This window comes from Papaver somniferum, chromosome 10 (assembly GCF_003573695.1).
Source record: "Papaver somniferum cultivar HN1 chromosome 10, ASM357369v1, whole genome shotgun sequence".
NCBI classification, from domain to species: domain Eukaryota; kingdom Viridiplantae; phylum Streptophyta; class Magnoliopsida; order Ranunculales; family Papaveraceae; genus Papaver; species Papaver somniferum.
Window position 1 is genome coordinate 118794641 of NC_039367.1, and position 20874 is coordinate 118815514.

A 20874-nucleotide genomic window follows, 5' to 3' on the forward strand; every position below is an offset into this window, starting at 1 on the left:
GATGGGAGGCGGTGGTGGTGGTCGGATGACGATGGTAGTTGTTGTCGGCGGCGGCGGTCGGTGGCGGCGGCGTTGGTGGTCGGTGGTGGCGGCGGTGGTTGCGCGGTGGCGGTCAGTGGTGGTTGAACGGTGGTGGTGTTGTTGGTGGTGGGTTGTTGGTGGTGATGAGAATATAATAACATTGAAAGGTGGGGTTGATTTTTGTTTTTGTAGGGATGATTTAAACTATTAGAAGGGTAATATAGACAGTTTATGTTAAATGGGGTTTTTGTGAATAATTTGTTTTGTTGGAATTTTTGTGTATGGATAGTGACACCTTTGGGGTTATAACTCGCGGACCGTTTCTCAATTGAAAAAAATGAGATTAACAGGTGGGTTTCGATAGAAAAAGCATATTCTCCCTGCACATGAAACCCTTACACATTTTTCAGATCCCTATTTTTCATATCATTGTTTGTTTCATACAACTTTTTCTTCATTGGCCGTTTATTTTGTTTTGAGTGGTTATTTCGTTCTAACTGTTGTTTGTTTTGTTTATATTGAAGGTAAGATTTTACTAAAAATGATAAACAACATCTTGTTTTCTTTCGGTAAACCCTATTCTCCATTGTTAGATTTTTACAGAAAATGATAAACAACATCATCCTATTTTCTTTAGGTAAACCCTAACATTATTCTTCATTTTGATTAACAGTTGTCTATTTATTTAGGATAGATTTACTGACTAAATTTCTTAAAAAGTAAAACTTTAGGGTTATCGGTAGTGAGTAAACGGGTGCAAGATTGGATCATATTAATTATTTAGCCATTCCACCGTAATTTAGAATATGTGAGGTACAAGTTTGATTCGTTTATTTTCGTTTTTTATGATTTTAGTGGATATTTATAATGCTTAGTTCGTGATGAACATGTGAAGGATTTGAGAACAAAATTGAATACAGTTAACAGTTTACCAAATGACGTATCCTTCGAAGTTATGATCTAGTTAAGAAAAAACAGACTCATACCAAATTCTTATTTGCATGTAAAAGACTCAGTAAAGTGCGAAAGATACTGCAAAAAATTTGTCACTTTAGGAAATGCATTGAATCAGGGCACAACACGATGTACCACTCTAGCAACCATTTATATTCAATAATACCAAAACGATTTGCAGTTGTATCTTTTTGGTATATATTCTTGCAATATCTTCCATTGGAATTAAATTTGATAACCTGCTTAGATTATCAGATGCATGAGCAAGAAACAAGAAACGATAAGGTGACATAACTTTAAAAAAAATTTACACGTATAAGCCATAAGTTGGAGACACGGAAATAATCTATGGCTTCTAAATGTTGTTTTATATGTAACCTAACATGGTCCTCAAATATGGAAATAATATGGAATTTCTTACATTTCAAATTTTTATTTCACTGTTCTTTGATTTTCTTTAGGCGGGTGTTTTCAAATCAGATCCTTGGCCATTCTCCATAGTATTTACGAAATCTACGAGAGATTCTTTCATTTATTGAATTAGAGAAGGCAAAAGTTATGAACTGATTACTTCATATTGCAGTTGCTTATCATCAGTTGTGTGGTATTGTGGGCTCAAAATGCAGACTGTTGTATAACATTATGTAAATATGCTTACAGAAACAAAATAGAACAACTCTCTGGTTTTTCTTAGTTTAGTTATCATTTGTTGTATACATGGATGTGGGTTTAGTTTCACTGTGATGCGATCCTAATCTTCTTTTTACCAAAAAAAAAAAAATCCTAATCTTCCTTCTTTACTGACAAATAGTTATTTTATTTTTGGTTTACCGCCGTGATGCGTAGATATAGGTTACCCTTGCTCATTAAGATGAACTTATGTTTTTCAGTCTTACCACCATTCTCTCTTTTATTTTCCCTGAATTTGGTCTTAAAATTTTAACGTCGAATAAGCTTAATCATATATATGAAAAAAGCAGTCCAAGGTTAAGAGTCTATTTTTTTTCATGTTTCCAAAGTTAGATGCCTAAACCTAAAAAGCAGTCAAAAACACCACTAATATCAAAATCGATAACACACATTCTACAAACTGAAATTATTAGTGGGTGGGAAGAAGAAATATTTTATTCTCTTCTACCGGAAGAAGCATTCTTAGTTCCATACCAATTTTCACATCTTCTGGAAAACATCGTAGTTCCATACCTTACATGCTGCTATTTGGCTTGTTCAATCATCCTTTAGAATCTTAACTCTATATATCAGGCTCTATTATTATATAATGTATGTCGTCTTTCTCTCAAATTATACTAACACACTTACTTTATTTTTTTTTATTTTTTTTTGTTGTTAAAGAATGAGCACCACCTTCTGTTTACCAACAAGTGAACTATATATGACCTAAAACTACGCACCATGGATGAGTAGTCTTGATTAGCTAGATAAAAATTCATTCTGGGTGGATCCAAAGTACGTAGGTCTTTTTCAATTTTGTATGCCTAGGTGAGTGCTTCAACATGTCTATATTGAGCCAACTATAATAGTCTCTCTGGTTCAGCTTACTGTGAGACCAGTAATTCAAGAGTGACTTAGACATGAATAGGGAGTACTCACCGAGTTTCTTTAACTTATGTCAACCTGAGGCGGTGTAGTCAGATTTAGAATGCGCCACTTATATAGTTATATTATATTTTAAGTTAGTGCTTCTTTAACTGGCTTCATATTGGTAGTTGTGAGGTGGAGAATCTATATATTGGTAATTTTTCTACTCTTTTTGTATGTACAGTTTTTGTTATGTTAATTCAACTTTCGATGGAACATTAGAAAGTTGATGCATGTAGTTCTTCACATTTGCTTGCATGTGAAGAGGGATTAATAGTCTTTCGGAAACAAAATTTGTACACAATATAATAATGATATGAGTGCATCTTGATGCTCATCACTTATCGATCTATAACATATAATTTATTTGTATTTGTAATGGAAGTGGAAGTGGAATTCGTGGTACATAATCGTAAAAGTGTACCTTGGTTCCTTGGTGTACCTTGATACATAATTGTGAATGTGTAATGTAATGTAATGTAATGTAATGGAAGTGGAATTCTTAGTACCTTTATTGGGGTGGGTGGCACGTCCAAAGATGTTTGAGAAATATAATTTATAAGTGCATATGAAATATTTCTACTATAAACCTACTATGTGCGATATTTTCGTAAGAGACAATAGAAATCAGCAATTGATACAAAATGGCTCAGAACCTAAAACAACAAAAGCAATTATTTAATTTTTTTCGCCATTAGTGATCAAGAAACAAGTCCATCTAGCAACTCCACCGCTTCTTTTGCAACTGTAGGGATATAAACTAATGAGATCCAATACTACGTAATTAACCAATCTCAGATTAATGGTCAGCGAGTATCATCGATAGTGCTTCTTCACGTTTTCTCTTTATTCATCTTTTACCCTAACCAGTTAGGGTTTAATGTGGTAGGCTAAGAAAGATACATACAATTGTACTAAACTGCAAGTGTATAGTGTCTACTATGTAAACAAGGAAAGTACAGGTCGAACCCACAGATACTAGGTTGGTGTGAAGTTGAATTCTTAAGCCTGACTAATACTAATTCAGATTAAGGGGTTGTCGATACGACGAAACAGTTGATATGAAATACAAACTAGAATGAAGAATACAAATGAAATAAAGGATTTAAACACAAAAGTAAAATGCACTAGGACAATTGAATTCACCACTTAACCTCTACTAGGAAATCGACAAAGTTCATTTTTCCTTGATGGAGAACATCGATAAAGATTCAAGTCTCTCGCTTATTCAATAAGGAAACGATCACAACACAAATGGTTTAACATCAACTAGAAGTATCATTCTATAGCATTAGTCGTCTTTCTACGACACGACTAATCATATATTAGAATAGATGATTTAAACATAGGTTGAAGCTACAATGTATAATTACTCTAACAACTTAGAATGCCTGACATACCAAGTGAAAGTTATAAATGACACCTATAGGTTAAAACCATCCTTACTCAATGAAACACAACAATATTTAAAACATGAATAATCTAGCATTAAATTAAGGGCTTCATCTATACCCTAGCTAAGAAAGTTAGAACATAATTATTGTGAAACCGGAGAGCGTATGAAGTTGTGAAACTGATAAACTCATTGACCCAATCACTTATTTATTTAACTGATTTCTACTAAGTCACTCACAAACAAAATCAAGAGATAGAAACTAATTTCTAATCCTCCCACTCAATGCATGACCTGATTACACAGCAATCACCCCTTTTTATACAATTTCCCCCCTCAATTTTCAATCCCAATTGTCAACAAATACAATATAAAATTTAGGGGTTTCATGTTCTCGAAACTCACCACTGATGTAGTACTCTTCATCATGCACAACCATTACATTATCTTCACTAATTGGTTGATGTTGTCAGTGTTGCAAGGAAATCAGTTTCAAACCTAAATTGACAATGCCTGCTGCTCGTGTTCACCACATCATCCTATTGTCGTCGACTTCTTGGTGTCGTTGTTGATGTTTGCAGAGAGTAACAAATTCAGACCTCTATCTTGTCAATTTTGTCGCTCTTGAAAACCAATTAGCAGACCTATATAATCTTGTACAATACGTAGTATAGAGCTATGACTGAAACGGGCGATGGACGGTGATAAAAAGAGTGCTTCATAATAGATATTTGACATGTTGCTAAGGAAATTTGGGGACAAATAAAAGACAGGGTAGTGGAATTTGGGGGAGAAGGACAGTCACAGAGAGACATTTTATTTCTTGTGTATGAGATGGGATTTGGGAAAGGTAATATAATGGATATTCAGGTGTGAAGCATGAATACCCTGTTTTTGGGATATGAGAGTGAAACTTGGACTTGGTGTATGTCTTTATTTCCCAAATGTGGGTATCACTTGAATTTCGACACATTAACCCATTTCATGATCAGAGATTTCTTCTTCTTGAACTTCTTAACCACCAATAGTTCTATTAACTTCACAAGTCTGCTAGCACCTTGTCTGCCTTCTCCACTACATGCGTATGCTTAACGCCGACTTGTTATCTAGCTCAACTCCAATTTGTTGATAGCACATGTCTACTCCACTGTTTTATTCCCTTAGGCCCTAGCGTTATAAAACCAAAAATCAGGAACACATACCACAAAATTTACTCGCAGCGAACAATAGATCCAAAATAAGTAGTTTGCCATAAATAACCTACAAAATGATAAGAATGTATACAATATTAGGTGCTTATCACAATGTTCGTTGGATCAAAATCAAATCTGTTGATTATTTTTGAATCTATTTTTTTTCCTGGTTTGTTTTTTCTGGGATCGAATTAAAATAAATAAATATGGAAGGCTATGATGTTCTTTTTTCCACTTTTGAAGGAAGGGCTATGCTGATATATAGTCATGTACCGTAACTGATAAACGATTAACCATAGCTTATCTCAAGTTTATTGATTAGAAAATAAAATAAAACAAGTTAATTGGCCTAAGCCAAACAAGCTATAGAATTATTTCCACTTCCACGTCATCCATAATTTGAACGGTTAGATATATAAAATCCAGTGGTTACCAGGATTTGTCAAAAAGCTTTGTCAAATCCTTTTGTTACAGGATCTTGATCCTAATATTTGTTACCCCTTTTTATAATTTTTCTTTATAACAAGCGTTCAATATTCCATTAGCAAGAAACAGATCTGTGGATCGCACGGGTGAGAAACTAGTCTAATGAAAAGATGTCAATTTTGTTCATCAGTTGTTATTTAAAGTAGAATTACAGGGATAATTCACAGTAAATATACTTCCAAAATTAGCGGCATCACATATTGACAGATTATGACACACTAACATTATGAAGTTCTTATGAGCTAGATGGCTACACTAATGACTAACCAAACTTGGTAAAAATGTAATGCATTCATCTCCCAAACATAAAAGTTCAGACACTGAAATTTTGCTTATGCAAGTTGGAGCAGTAAATTGAAGTTTCATGGAAATTCATGAGTATTGTCAATTCGTTGTTAAACTAAAGGGTCATGTTAACTTATATACCACGATACTAAATTAGTGATAAGCCCTGGTGCATCTACGGATCTATTAATAATAGAAGAGGAGATCAAAATGGATACGTAAATTTCTTCTACTGCTGATTCCCTTCCTTTACATGAAATTCAAGTTCAAACACTTAGAGCAAACCTGAACAAACTTCACAAAGTCTTCCACGCCAAACATCCTCACCATTTCTTAATTCATTTTGTCTTTTTAGTGGTTCTTAGATTCAGACCCATATTTAGAACTACTTACCATGACAGAATATTTTCTTCATCAATGAGGATCCAACCAAAGAGCCTGCTATTCAAGTTACGAACACTGTGTTATCAACGATCTCTTTAGGACAAGTATGGCATTATTAAAACAAGATGATTCTGGTTCTTGTCCAACACTTTTCAGCATCTAAAAAAATGTTATTTTTGCAAAGTCATGGGTTCCTTTTTGGAACAAGTATAACATTAAAAATATGTCCAAAAGCATATTTCACTTCGTCATCATCAGATGGTATGGGACATGTAATATATGATCAGTTCAATTTAGATAAAGACGAAAGAAATGCAACTTATCTTTTCTCTTATTATATTTCTCCTTGTTAAACTCAATCTGGTAAGGTGTACTGGGTTTGTATGTTACTATCTTATTTTCCAACCACGATTACTAAGGGGTGTTACAAAGCTTAGCCAAATGTTTAGTATTGAATTCTAGCTAGCTACCAGGGTACTCATCCTAACTTGGCCTTTACGGAGCATAATAGTTTTCAGCTCAAAGCTTGGAAAAAGAAGCCTTGTGCCAAACTTCAGTACTGAAAGTAACATATGAGTCGAACTCAAACCTAACCGGAACTATCTCATAGAGTGTACAAGCTCAAACTTAGCTTGTTTCTTTACTAGTCTATCTCTAATGTACAAGATACAAACCGAACAAAGTGTATTTTGGCATATACAGTCTTAAGTTCTGTAGGTATTTGATTCTTGATAGTCTTTGGAAGAGGTAGTTCTGTAGGAGAGAATAAAATTCTGATCATTTTTGCATACTCTGATTTTAATTGTTGTACCTAATAGGTTGGTCGGATATCATAGGCAATTCTGAATTTCCAGAAGTTACTTCTAAGAAGTAGAAAAGTAAAAAAATTAATTTGGTAACTATATAGCTTATAAGTTGAAAAGTCAATAAGTAAGTTTGGCTTGAATCAAAACTTATGAAGATGATTATGGATATTAATCTTTAAAATGATGATTCAATCAATTGAAAGAAAGAAAGAATCTCAAGATCTTGAACACTGGAGAAACTTCCGTGAACAACCAGAGCACCTCTAAAGATTAAGTAAGATGCCTTTATGCTTAATTCTATAGTAGACTATCAATTGTTGATCTATTTCAATATTTGTATAAGGTCTATTTACAACTATCAATAATAAAAAAAAATTATTTTTATAAATCTTGTGTTATTTTGATAGTTGGTGCATCTTGTGATTCTTTTGTTGCTTTGCTTTCGGTTTATGAGATTTAGTTTCGGTTTTCACAAAGCCTAATGTTCCGATCTCATAATATGGTTATCTCTTATAATTTTGTGACTTTTGGATATATCAGGTTTTGGATCTCACCTATTCGGTTGCTTTATCAAATAATCATAAGTAGATATTGATTAAACTCATGTGTTGAAGTCACAATTATACTATTGTAAATTTATGTTTCATAAGTTGTATATTTAGTATTCACATGAATTTTGTTTTTAGCTTTATATTGGCACGTTATAGATAAGACCTTGTCAACCTTTCTCTGGTAAAGGTTGTCTCGTTTGTTATTCTTTTCTCTTGCAGGGAACCGCAACACATAGGGGGCGAGTTCTATATTAAACAAGTGCTTAAACATTATATCTTTGTAGGGTGAGTGGTTATGGAAAACGAGGGAAGCACTTTGATAATCTCTTTCCTTATATGAAAACTTGATCGGTTGGGATCTTAGTTTGTCATATCGAACAACGAGGTAACGATTTATTTATGATTTGTTAATCATTTTCCTGTTAAGAAAAGCTGATTTAAAATGCCTATTCTTGCTTTTTCTTAACGAAATATTGTTGTTACAACTGGTTCATGTTAAGAAAAACTAAGTCAATTTTGATTTTTGTTTTTTCTTAACAAAATGAGGTTTAATTTCTTTAGTCCAATTGATTCCTGATAAGAGAAACTAAGTTAATTCTGATCTTAGTTTCGGCTTATCAAAACGAGGTACAATTATTCAAGCTAACCTAGTTTTGTCTTGTCTAAATGAGGTACAATAATTTATGAATAATTGGATCCTGATAAGTAACTAAGTTAATGCTGACCTTAGTCTGACTTATCAAATCAAAGGGAAAATTTCTTCGGGCAAATATTTCCTTGATAAAAGGCTACAACAAATTACTTAGGTAGTTTCAGTTTTAGTGTTGCTTATCTAAAATGGTATGTTAAACCTTCGTGCTTAACTCTTATAGGTTGTATGAGTTCTTATGAACTTGTAAGATCCTTTCGATTCACTTATGTGTTTTTTCTTTTTTTTTGTCATTTTGAGACAAAAAAGGGGAGAAATATATGGAGTATATAGGTAATTTACAATCACTGAGAAAGGATATATGTGCTGAAAAATATATATCTAAAAAAAATAGTAAAACATTGACTAACGGGGAGAAACATATCATCATGTTGTGTAGTATTACATACTACAAAAGGGAAAAACAATTATGTTCAGATTGAGCATCTACCTAGCTTTCCTTTAGGGGGAGTAAGTCTTTTGTTATTCAAATGTGTCAACAAAAACATTTATTTTTTGAATATGTGCAATTTATTGTGTTGTTGAAACTTGAAATCAAGCGTATGAAGAATGAGTTAAGGGATTGTTGTGTAATGTTAATATCTTTATCTTTTAATTTGTGTATTCTCCATATGTATTAGAGTTTTGTCTCAAAATTGGCAAAGAAGAAGATTTTTAGAGCATTGCTCGGTTGAACCCGACTAGTGTTGGTATGTCAAGGTTGGTTGTCATATTTAGTATAAAAACTCAAAAGTCGTTTGATTAGATTACTAGAGTCAACTTCGTTAGGTTAGTCTAGGAAGTATAAAAATGTTGAGACATACAAGTATTACTCTGAAGACCTGAAGATTTTGAAGACGTATCGACATCAGCGAAGACATCATCCTTCTACTTGAGGTTAATTAATAATATAACACTTGACTTGTTTCTATTTCTATATCGTTACTTTCAAGTCGTTTAGACTGAAAACATAACATGCAGAGTTATATACGTGAAACTCTAGTATATTAAAGACCCGATCATTGTATTATGATCAAAGTGTCAAGGAAGAATATACAAGTTGTTTTACAACTTTGGTATATTGAATTACGAAGTTAATTGCGACATAGACATAATCTTTGTAACTTGTTACTAGATTGTGTAATGAACTTAGGATTGATTTCATGCCTAGAAAACTATGTTTGATTACATGAGTTTAAGGAAGTAGACTTATGAACTTGTTTTGCAGTTGAAATAAATCAAATGGATTGGTTGCCTGGTTTTCATAGAATATCTAAGGAAGGACTGATTCCTACTTGTGTTGGGAATCATGGTAGTACCGATCCCTACTTATGTTGGGAATCATGGTAGAACTGATCCTTACCGATATGGGTAACTAAGGTACAATGGATCCCTACCTACATTGGGAACTAAGGTAGAACCGACCCCCATATGCAAAACCGATTTCTCTTATCACGTACACTTTAGGGTTTGTGTAATTTTGGAAATTGGGTTTGCGAAATAGGAAAGTTCAAGATGTCGACATAGTAAGTAATTTGAACATGTGCACAAATCTAATATATTATTGTTCAGGTGAAATCCCAAACTGAAATATTTGAGAATCTTTTTGTTAAGATTTTCGAATATATATGTTTTGTTTTTCCAGCAAGCAAAACATATCTCTGGAATGTGTGTTAGTTAAGTATATTGTATCCTAGCTAATATTGAGTGAAAATTGAAAATGTGGGGGTACCAAAATACACCACCAACTTTTTCTTAGGCTACCTGTATGGACTAAACTCGAATACAATTCCGAGAGTTCAACTTAATGAATCTCAATCAGGAATTATATGAAGAGCTTATATCTCTTTCTCTCACAATCAGAATGTTAACAGAAGCAAGTCCATGAACCTGATTATGTGTGAGAGTACTTGGACGATTCCAAAAATCAATATCCAAGATCAATCAAGTCGTATCCAACAAACAAGGATGGATATATCTAGTTTGATTGATTTACGTACAACTTGTGATATTTCAATTATAAAGACTAGATTACCGCTGCCACGGTGGGATGGCCGACCGAAAAAATTGACGCAAAACTAAATTTTGAACTCACAATTTAGTTCCGCCATAATGGCACAGAGTCAGACTCGTAAAATATCTCTACATCGAAGATCAATATTTCTGAGCATTATTTTGCCAATCATACTATATTAGTCTATAATTATCTTTGTATCACTGAAATCAACCTATTAAAAAAGATAACAAATGACTAAGTTTACACAGACAGTATAAAGAACTTGACTACACTCTTGATTAAGTTAACATGGACTAAGATAGCTTTTGTGACACTCTTGATGATTCGTATTTTAATTTGCAGAACAGTATGAAAATCCATGCCCAGAGTGAATTTCCATTCCTAGAAGAATGACTAAAATGTACGCGCATAAACGGATAAACGGTTCAGTAATGGTCCAGTAATAGCATATGGAAAGGGAGCTTGTCGTGTATTCACCATTTAGCATTTAGTCTAGCAACATGTTTGTTTTCTCTTCTACGTAGAGGCAAAGCACTATCTACCTCTATATAGAGGTGGACCCCATTTTTTTAGATGTTTGTTTTTTCCACTACCTCTACCAATCTAGAGGCTAAACCTCTAGACAGAGGAAATCAGATAGCACCTCTCGGATGCCATCTTTCAACTAAACCTCTATTTTCCTATGAAATGTCCATATGACCCTCCAACAAATCTTCTTTTGACAGTTTTTGTCCACCACCAAAACAAAATCTAAAATCGTTCTCAGATTTTCATTTTTTTCTTCCTCCGCTGGCTTTCATTTCTCTCTGAAGTAGAGCTGGCAAACGGGCGGGTCGGGGCTGGCTTGTTACGGGTTACACGGGTTCGGGTTAACACGGGTCAAAACCTGCGGGTCGATATTCTTCACGGGTGGTCATTTCTTCAACCCGCGCCCGTAACGGGTAAAGCTTGCGGGTTCACGGGTTACCCGGCTTGACATCACTCCAATTCCTTTCAGAGAGTTCTTTGTCGGCGGTGGTGGATTTATGGTCTTCTCCCCAAATAACTGCTGTTACAGATGATGTGAATATAACCTTCTCCATCGTATCTGTCTGGGCACAAGCTTCTAATACGTTATGAGCAGCTCTAACCTCAATTTCATCCATAAACTCCTGAAAAAAAAAAGCAAGAAATCAAAATGAAGATCATCAGACATCTAATTAATTAAGCAATTGAAATAAGGAAGTTCATTAGAAAATGTAAAAATAGCGTAAATCCCATTACAATAATCATACAGCAATGGACTTGTTACTGCTCTGGTACTGAAACAGTATTGATTCCATGAAACTAAATATGTTTACTTTCATTTATATATTTCTCTAACCTCTCAAAACGCAATTGTTGAAAGTTATCAAACTGATTCACCAAAATTATAATTTACCTGTACCAATTCACCATCGCGTATCACAGACATCCTCTTTTGTTCAATCTGTGATCTCCCGTCAATAACATCCCATGATTCTGACATCAAGTCTTATCACCATTAAGCCCAATCTCAAAAATTTATAGATACCACAATACATGCATAGCATCTCAAATAAAAAACATGATTAGAAAAACATCTTCACTAAAACAAAAATCCAGTACTTGATTTAGATAGATAAAATCACATTCTTTGCAGCAAGCAATACCTAGCAAATCCATGTCCTGGAGTATAAAGAAAAACCAAAGAGAAATCAACGGAAAATTGAATCGATAGAAAACTCAGATTAGGGATAAAAAATAAATCAAATCTAGGATGATGCTTTTAGAGAAGAGGGTCAAGGAGAAACCGAACAACAACAAAATAAAAACAAAAAAGCATAGGGTTAGCTAAAGTTCTTACCCAAACCTATTGCCAGCTACAATAAGGAGGAGAAAAAAAAAAGTAAATCAAAAATAAAAATTAAGTAGACAGAAAATTAAGTAGTACATACATCAAAGATGGGTTGTTCTTGAGGAGTTTCGAAAGTGTAGAACAAAGCAGAACAATCTTTCAAAGTGTTGATAATACTTTCATAATCAAAAGGATCCGTTTCAAATATCTTCAATTTCTTATTGTTTAGACAACTAGCTAGTCTTTTAATGGCTGCAAATTACCTGTGCACAAAAAAAAAAAGAAACATCAAAAATTACCAGCCGAAGAACGCAGAGAATAAGAGAAGGAGCAGAAGAAAAAAAAGAGAAGGAAAGAGAACGATATCTCTTTAGTTAGTTTTAGGTTTAACTTTTTATACCTTAAACCTAGGGATAGGATTAACCCTAGATAATCTGACGGTCAGGATTAAATAAAAATTAGTAATTAGGTATTGTAGACGGGTTAACGGGCTGAACCCGCGGATTTACGGGCCGGGACGGGTTAACCCGTTTACTCACAAGCCGGCATTTCTCCAACCCTAACCCGGCTTGTTTAGACACCAGCCGAGCCGGGTGCGGGTTTTTCACGGGTCGGGCCGGGCAAACCCGCGGGTTTTGGCTTGTTTGCCAGCTCTACTCTGAAGCCATGGAGAGATTTTTTCTCTAGAGAACTTCGATTCATGAAGAATATTGATTATGTTTGATGATTTCGTCTCCGGATCTGTTAAATATCATCAAATTTGTGAAGATCTATACTTTAGTTAATCTTGGTAAGGCTGTTTTTAGATTTCTTGATCTTGCATGTTGTTAATTTTTTTTTATATCTGTAATTTAAACTTGGGAGAAATCAGATCTGGTGTTCTTATTGTGTGTGTCAAATTTTGATTCACCATATTGTTAAGGTTTTGTTTGGTATTGTGTGAGAGAAATCAGATCTTGAGATTTTGCACCGTGCTTATGCAGGAATTCATTTAATTGTTTCTATTCAACTGACGGGGAGGCAGCTGAGTTGAAACCTTACTTCTATTGAGGTATGCAATGAATTTCTTCTTGAAGAGCTGGTTTCTATTCAAGCTTTTGGTATTGCATATAAGTTGTTTGATGAAAGTTCACACAATCAATAGTTTCATAGAAATATAATATGTAAATTATGTGAATGATTAAACGGAGTTTGCAGCTCCGAGTTGAATGTACTTTTCCATAGTCTTTAAACGGGGCCAATAAGTATAAGTAGTAAGCTCACTTACTGCTAAAACAAGTGTCCTAACTTGTTATTTTTTAATGAGATTCATGAAATACTCATTTATGAACTCAGGGGGAATCACCATACTAATGTTATCAGTTCATGTTAACTTATGAGACCTAGAATTGGATATTGTTGTGAAATTTTCAGTCGCTACACATGTTGAATTTGATTAGAATATATGGATTTTTTTTTCCCAAGTTGTATGTATACTACTCTAACAATCTCACTTTTAAGTTTCGTAGGTTACCAATTCTAATTTCTTCGAATCTTATTATATATTCAGTTTCTAAAACCATTTCAGGTATATATTCTAACTCATTGATGGCACCTAGGGGACCATCAATGAGTTAACACTAGCTCTTGTTCAGTTTGGCTGTCCTTGACTTAAAGCCTTGTAATCAAACAAACTTGAGCTTAGAAGTAAGGTCTCTACTGTATTCACAGGAGTATAGAGTTCTACCGTATTCACCTAAGTATTTCAGTACATACATTTATTAGCTGTGAAGCTTCTGCTAACTTTAAGAACAAGGGAAAAGAAAATATCGCAAAGATAAACTTCATCATTTGATTTGTTCTGTAGTGATAAATAAGAAAGTAGATGCATATAATCCTTTGGTAACATGTTTAGCTTGGGACCCCGTTTGCATGTGCATATGATGCAGTTCTTAAAGTATCTGAAAGAAAAGTTTAGCTAGTGAACTTATTTTTAGTTCTAACGCAGCTGGTCCCCGTTTGTATGTTTAGCTAGTGAACTTATTGCTTGATTGCTTGATGTGTGTGTGATAGTGTATCTGGTCTGTATCTGTACTTTATTGCTTGATGAGTTCCCTTGCAAACAAATTATCCTGAATGACCCTCTATGTTTCTATACAATGAAGATATGGATAAAGCTGAGGGTTCTAAAAGGAGAGGGGGTGCACATATATTCACAACTATTGATGGCCTTGATTTATCGGCTTGAGTATCGAAGAGGTAGGGAAGGAAGGGTATTCTGGAGCGTCCCTTAAACAGGTCTCTTGGAAACGAATTATAGAAGCTTTGAACACTGAATTCAAGGGAACTTTACCGTATGATTTAGATCAGAAAGCTTTAAAAAACCATTGGGACTCTCTGAAGAAGAAATATGCAGTTTGGAGGACCATTGTTGGATTAAGTGGTCATGGTTACAACGACTCAACCGGGAGATTAGACTGGCTTGAATAGAAATGGGTAGAAGCAATTAAGGTAAAAATTACTGGATTAAGGTTTATAGCTGAGCTTTAGTAGTATATTGTCCTTGCTGAACTTCTTTTCTATTCAAGGTTTATCGCTGATTTCATTTATGAAATGTTATTTCATTTATGAATTGTTGTGTTATGTTTACTGTGTGTTAATGTTTGATGTTATTTGTGTGCAGCATTATAGGTGATGGTGCGGAAAATTTTGCTGGTGTCTTTGGTTACCCAGATAGAGTGATTAGTAAAGTACAATAACTAGATCGTCGTTAAAGGTGCGTATGTTGCTAACTTGACTTTCACATTAGTTTCTTTTCCAGTCACTTCCTTATGTGGAGTTGTTTCCCATAGTTGTTTACAGGCTACCTGAATATTTTAGTAACTCCAATAATTCTCTTCCCTTGTCATGTTACAGGAAAAAATGAAAGCATTTCAGCTGATGCTATTGAACATGATGTTGCTAGTGATACTCTTAAAGCGCAGGCAACAAAGACTACAGAGAAGAGTTCGGCAAATGTTATGTACCTCATCTCTTACAGAAAGATTATACATGAGAGAACTATTAGAGGGATCCCCATCAGTAGTCTACTCTCTTGTAAGAATGGATACCAATGCCTTTGTGCACTTGTGTGACCATTTTCGAGAGATGGGGTATCTTTACGACAGCAAGCATCTCGATGTTGAAGGAAAAATGATGATTTTCTTACAGATTATAAGTCAATCAATGGGAAACAGACTTGTCCGTCATCGATTCCAGCACTCGGCAGACACAATTAGTAAGTACTTCCATGAAGTATTGTTAGCGGTTCTTGAATTTTCCAAGGAAATTTTGGTGGTGCCATCATGGGAAGCACCTGTACCTGTAGAACAGATTCGAAACTACAGTAAACTTAGGAAAGGTCCGTTTAAAGGTGTTGTTGGCGCATTAGATGATACTTTAATTCATGCAGTTGTTCCGCTAGACAGGCAAACTCTTTTCCGAGGAAGAGGCGGGGGTGAGTGTTATCAAAATGTGTTGGCAATATGTGATTTCGACATGAAATTTATCTATGTAGTTAGCGGATGGGAAGGTGTTGCACATGATTCAAGGATACTGAGTGAATCTGTCCGTAATCCAGCCTTCAATTTTCCAATGCCACCGCCAGGTAATTGCTATGAACTTTATATATCTTTCTATCTTTGTATTTGTGTTTTTTACTCTTTCCTGCTAGAGGGGTGTATACCACTGTTGTTACATCAGTTAACTTTTTTGAATTCAGGGGTGTAGTGGCTGTGTGATTGGATGGTCAGGTTCTGTTAACTTTATTGAATATGGTCTTGTTATCTGCTGTTATTTTGCAGACAAGTATTATTTGTGCGATGCAGCATATACGCATACGAAGGGTTTTATGACACCTTACCGGAACACAAGATACTTGTTATGATATTTTCAACGTGGTGTCCGCCCTCGAACGAAGAAGGAAAAATTCAATCAGGCACACTCTCAACTTAGGAATGTGATTGAAAGAGCTTTCGGTGTTTTGAAGGCAAGATTTCCCATTTTGGACAAAATGCGCAGGTTCAGTTTTATAACCCAAAAGTATTTAGTTGTTGCAACCATGGCTATACATAATTTCCTTAGACGCATTAGGTTAAATGATGAATTATTTCGGCGGTTTGAAGATGTCGGGTTGGAAGTGAACAACCACATTGAAATGAATAGTGAAAGTGCAACATCAGCTATGCAACATGTATTTAGACCACAAGACCAGAATTTTATGCATCAATTACGTGATCAGGTTCCAAATGAATTAGATCTACTTGTTGGGGTATAAAATGCTATTGTGGTTGTGTTCAAGTTATGGACTAGTGGTGGTACGAGACCTTTACTGGTACTGGTGAGTAGAGGAAGTGCAGGTGAGGATGAAGTGGGGGGTTTGGTTTGGTCTATTATTATTTTGTATTGTTGAGGACTTTTTTGAATTTTTGAAAATGTTGATTTAAAATGAATCTTGGAATTTTTGAATTGCACAAGGGTAAAATGTGAAATATACAAATTTACATTTAAATATAGAGTTGTTAGATAGTGGTTAAACAAACATAAATTTAGATAGTGGTTAAACAAACATAAATTTAGAAGGCTCTAGGTAGTTTAGAAGGCTCTATGCAGAACCCTCTACATATATATACCTATACCGAGGAGAAAACAGAAAACAAACATGATGTAAGAAATTCCAAAACCTTTACTAACACGTGGTGTGCTATTGCTGAACTATCTCTACGCGTCTCTAGATGTAATCCCTCCGGGCTCCCATCTGGCATTTCCCAAGTATAGGTTAGTAGACATGTTTTCTCTGTTTCACTCTCTTTCTCTAAAGGCTTGGCACTCGACAACCACCACCACCGTCCCCTCTTCCTAAATCTCAATAATGATACATATATTATACCACCTCCCTTCAATTTTAGAATCTTCTGAATTTGCAATTTCAGCGTCGGTTGAAAATTCCAGGGTTTTATTCGTTTAATGATAGAAACTTTAAATGCGAACTTCATAAATATTGTCTTTTTTCTCAACCTCTAAACCCAAGAATCCTCTTTATTTTCTCAGTAAAGAACCTAATTTTCTTCTTTTTCTAATGTTCAACTACAAGCAGATACATACACCAAAGAAAAATCCTTACAATTTGAATCAGTAAAACAATTGTGTATAAGGATTCCATACCGGTAATGAAATGTGACTATGAGAATCAAATGCAAGCATCCATCAGTGAGCATAAACTAAGTGGGTAGGGTAGCCGTCAGCCGAAGTGAAAAGAAAAGGGGAACAGGGAAGGTGATGATTGGACCCGTTCACCTGCAGTTCTGAGTCGGTTCACTAGTAACTCGGTTAGGTTTTCTGGTTATGGGCTAGATTCGGATTCATCCGGCTCACAACTTCATCTTCTTAACCCGAAACTTATGGTAAAGATCTCTGTTTCTTTTTTCGTGATTGATTAACTCTGTACAGAGATCAAATTATGTGTGTAAATCTCTTGAATCAGATACAAATAGATAAACTATATATGTGAGTTACTCAAATTTTTGTTAGTAACTCTTTAATAAGGATATGCTATAGAATGGAGTTTTTGTTTTGTTTTTTTGAATAAAAGAATACTGCAATTGATCGATTTCTATCGATCTGATGGATATTACAAAGAAATTTGAACTGTGAATCTGTTTGTTTAATGGTGTTTGACAAAAATTTGTAATCAATATGATTGATTATCCCAAATTTGAACTTAATTTCATGAGTTTGTGATTTCCAGAAAGTCAGTTTCAGTTTTTTTGCGGACAAACTCACTATTTTCATCACTAAGGAAATTGAGAGGAGGAAGGAGAAGGAGAAGGAGAAGAAGAAGAAGAAGAAAGGAAAAAAAAAGCCAAACTAAAATTTGGGAGGTGGTCGGGTTCGATCCCGTGACCTCTACCTCGAGAATCCCGTGACCTCTACCTCGAGTTTTACTAAAACACCCTCAACAATTAAAAGATTTCCAACCTCCAACCTCCGTGTCCTTTTTTTCTATCCGCTAAATTTACGTGATTACCCTTCATTTTTTGGCTTATCTACGAAATTATCTAAAAAGAAAAAAAAACTAAATTACGCTTGCGTCCTTTTTGAGGGGCATTTTCAGATTTTCATCAATAAACAGACACCAAATCCAACCTTTTTGTGTCAAATTGAAAAAAGCATTTTCAGATTTTCATCAATAAACAGACACCAAATCCCAACCTTTTTGTGTCAAATTGAAAAAAAAAATCATGCTTCACAATGACGGAAAGTCACCATATATCGAGTCCTCCCTCGCTTCGCTCCGTCGGCCTAATAAACAATATAATGCGGAAAAAGAAATAAAACAAACATCACAAATTTTGTTAACGAGAAAACCGCAAATGAAGAAAAACCACGGGGTCTAGTTCAGACTTGAATACCGAACTGTATTAAGCCGCTACAGACACTAGCCTACTATCAGAACTTCGGACTGGAATCTAGTTGAGACCGAATTAAACCGTCACAACAATTCATTTACAGTCGTGCTCCTTACGCCTCTTGAATCCCAGCAGGACTCCGCGCAATTGATTCCCTTAGCTGACGTCCTTCACAACCTAAGAGTTTCTTAAACTCAATTGAATACTTTAAATCAATCTTCCTCCCACGGATAAGCCTATATGTGATTTCCGTTCTGATCAAATATCAAGGTGAGGTATGAAATTGATTGCAATAAACAAAGTCTATCAAACCTCAAAATCTGTTCTTATGACTCCCGAAGAGCAACCTAGATTAGTATTCACCTTACAAGTCAAAACTTATGGAATCACAAAGTCTGAGAAGAAGATACTAGACTTTGTGATTTCTATCTATCTTGTTTGTTGGAGCAAGCACCAATCAAAACAAGATCAGGATACACGAATTATCAAGATAAAGATAGTTGAACCCGACTTCACGAATCCCTATGTGGAATCTTTTTAGTCGCTAAACCCTAGAAGGGTTTTAAGGAGAGGATGACTCTAGTTTACAACTAGGAGACACAAGAATAGTGTCAGGGATTCAAAGATCCCAGTTGTTTGAGGTTCTCCTTATATAGACTTTCAAGATAAAGGTTGCTTTAGGTTCAAGCTAAGATAGCTTCGAAACCAAGCAATTTATAATCACCGTTAGATGAAAAACTTGACTTGAGATTAACATAGTAGAATATACACTCTGGTTAGGATTAACCATAACCGAACCGTGTAGAATGACATGTTCATGAAGGTTAGCCGAAACTAGCCAATTGAACGATAAGCTTAACCATTTTCATATAACACTTTAAGACTTTTCTTGAGTCACGCATATGATCAAAAATGTCTAGGATAGTGTTTTTAGAGGGTTTTCCAAATGCCGACTATCTCGTAGAAATAATTCTGATGCATCTGAAAATATTTGACAGAGTAAGTACGTGTACCTGGTATGTGTACTGTGTACCTGTTCGTGAATATCTTTGTTATTGTACGTGTATTGGGTATGGATACCCTTAAGACAAAAAAGAGTTCAGGAACTCACAGATTTTTTATGGTTTGCATACAGGGTATACACACCTGATTCGGTTTTGAAACCAACAAATATTTTCCGGTTTGCATACTAGATATGCGTACCTTTTCTGGTTCACGATCAACAAAAATTTTATGGTATGGATACCGGATATGCGCACCAAAAAGTCGCTGCCAAACTATAGCTACGCCAGTACATGTACTGGGTACAGGTACTGCGGCTCTAGACTTATAATAGTTGTCTCAGTGTGTGAACCGGTATGCATACTGTCATGTATCCAGATTTACAGTAGTTCCATAGCTCTCTAATAATCAATATGAAACATTCCCGAATAACATCAATGACACATATCACTGTTCTAGGCTATTTTCAAATGATTAAATATTAAACCATGATTAGGTCATAAACAATAAATTGTTCTAAACCAGATTCATCAAGTATGAACAAATGTTCTTAAGCTTACTCATATTTCGAGAACTATATTCAAGATAAACTTGACTTGAAATTTCTATTATGCGTGTACTGTCTAATTTAGTCATGCGACCATGTCTCAAAGATAGAAAGGTGGAAACTTGAGAAATAAGTGGTTCGGTCTTCATTTACCTTTTGATGTTGAAGTTCTCTAAAGCTCCTGTTGATCTTCGCCTTCAAACGGTGGAACGCAGTAATATCTGATTCTTAACTACACACTTTTATCCTAATCCGAGACCTGACTAAATGTAGATTAGAAATCAATATATAGTTTTGACAATTAAATTTGACAACAAGCTTGAGATAGCAACACTTATGAGTTCGACCGATCAATGCCCTAACAATCTTCCCCTTTGTCAATTTTAGTGACAAAACTATTAATACATATGGATGAAAAATAAAGCTTCAAAAATCCAGAATTCATCATGCTTGATTTCTTTGGTTCTTCAACTCCTTGAATTCTTCGTTACTTCAAGTTGCAATGATTCTGAATGTGTTCAGCTTAGCATCGTTGTTGTCGAAGATCTGTAGCGATAACAACTTTAAAAACAGATATTCTCAATCATCGTTATACAGAAACATAGTATTATTATCTTCTCCAAAGTTCAATTGTATCACAACTTCGAAGTAATACTACGGTGATATGC

General features: G+C 34.8%; 2 protein-coding genes across 3 annotated transcripts; one reads left to right on the forward strand and one right to left on the reverse strand.

Moving 5' to 3' along the window:
• Positions 1–11149: 11149 nt before the first annotated feature.
• On the reverse strand, positions 11150–12532 carry LOC113318134 (cinnamoyl-CoA reductase-like SNL6). The gene is made up of 4 exons (XM_026566259.1): positions 12333–12532; positions 12048–12063; positions 11798–11877; positions 11150–11528 (listed from the first exon to the last, which is right to left on the reverse strand). The coding sequence occupies exons 2-4, from the start codon at positions 12058–12060 to the stop codon at positions 11334–11336; spliced, it is 288 nt and encodes a 95-aa protein (XP_026422044.1). The 5' UTR covers positions 12061–12063; positions 12333–12532; the 3' UTR covers positions 11150–11333.
• A 358-nt stretch (positions 12533–12890) lies between these two features.
• Positions 12891–16725, forward strand: LOC113318133. Of its 2 annotated transcripts, XM_026566257.1 has the most exons (6): positions 12891–13022; positions 13216–13283; positions 14377–14722; positions 14895–14987; positions 15128–15857; positions 16054–16725. In XM_026566257.1, the coding sequence occupies exons 5-6, from the start codon at positions 15134–15136 to the stop codon at positions 16134–16136; spliced, it is 807 nt and encodes a 268-aa protein (XP_026422042.1). In that variant the 5' UTR covers positions 12891–13022; positions 13216–13283; positions 14377–14722; positions 14895–14987; positions 15128–15133; the 3' UTR covers positions 16137–16725. The 2 variants fall into 2 exon arrangements, with proteins under 2 accessions (XP_026422042.1, XP_026422043.1); XM_026566258.1 differs by lacking the exon at positions 14377–14722.
• The last annotated feature ends 4149 nt before the right edge of the window (positions 16726–20874 follow it).

What these genes read in the sequence shown, in the direction of transcription:
- LOC113318134 (XM_026566259.1), bottom strand. An exon ending in GCGATGGTGAATTGGTACAG is followed by an intron (nt 11,529 to 11,797) that starts GTAAATTATAAT and finishes TTTTTTTTTCAG; the next exon opens with GAGTTTATGGATGAAATTGA.
- LOC113318133 (XM_026566257.1), top strand. Translation starts at nt 15,134, where the DNA reads ATGAAAGCATTTCAGCTGATGCTATTGAACATGATGTTGCTAGTGATA. An exon ending in TTTTCCAATGCCACCGCCAG is followed by an intron (nt 15,858 to 16,053) that starts GTAATTGCTATG and finishes GTTATTTTGCAG; the next exon opens with ACAAGTATTATTTGTGCGAT.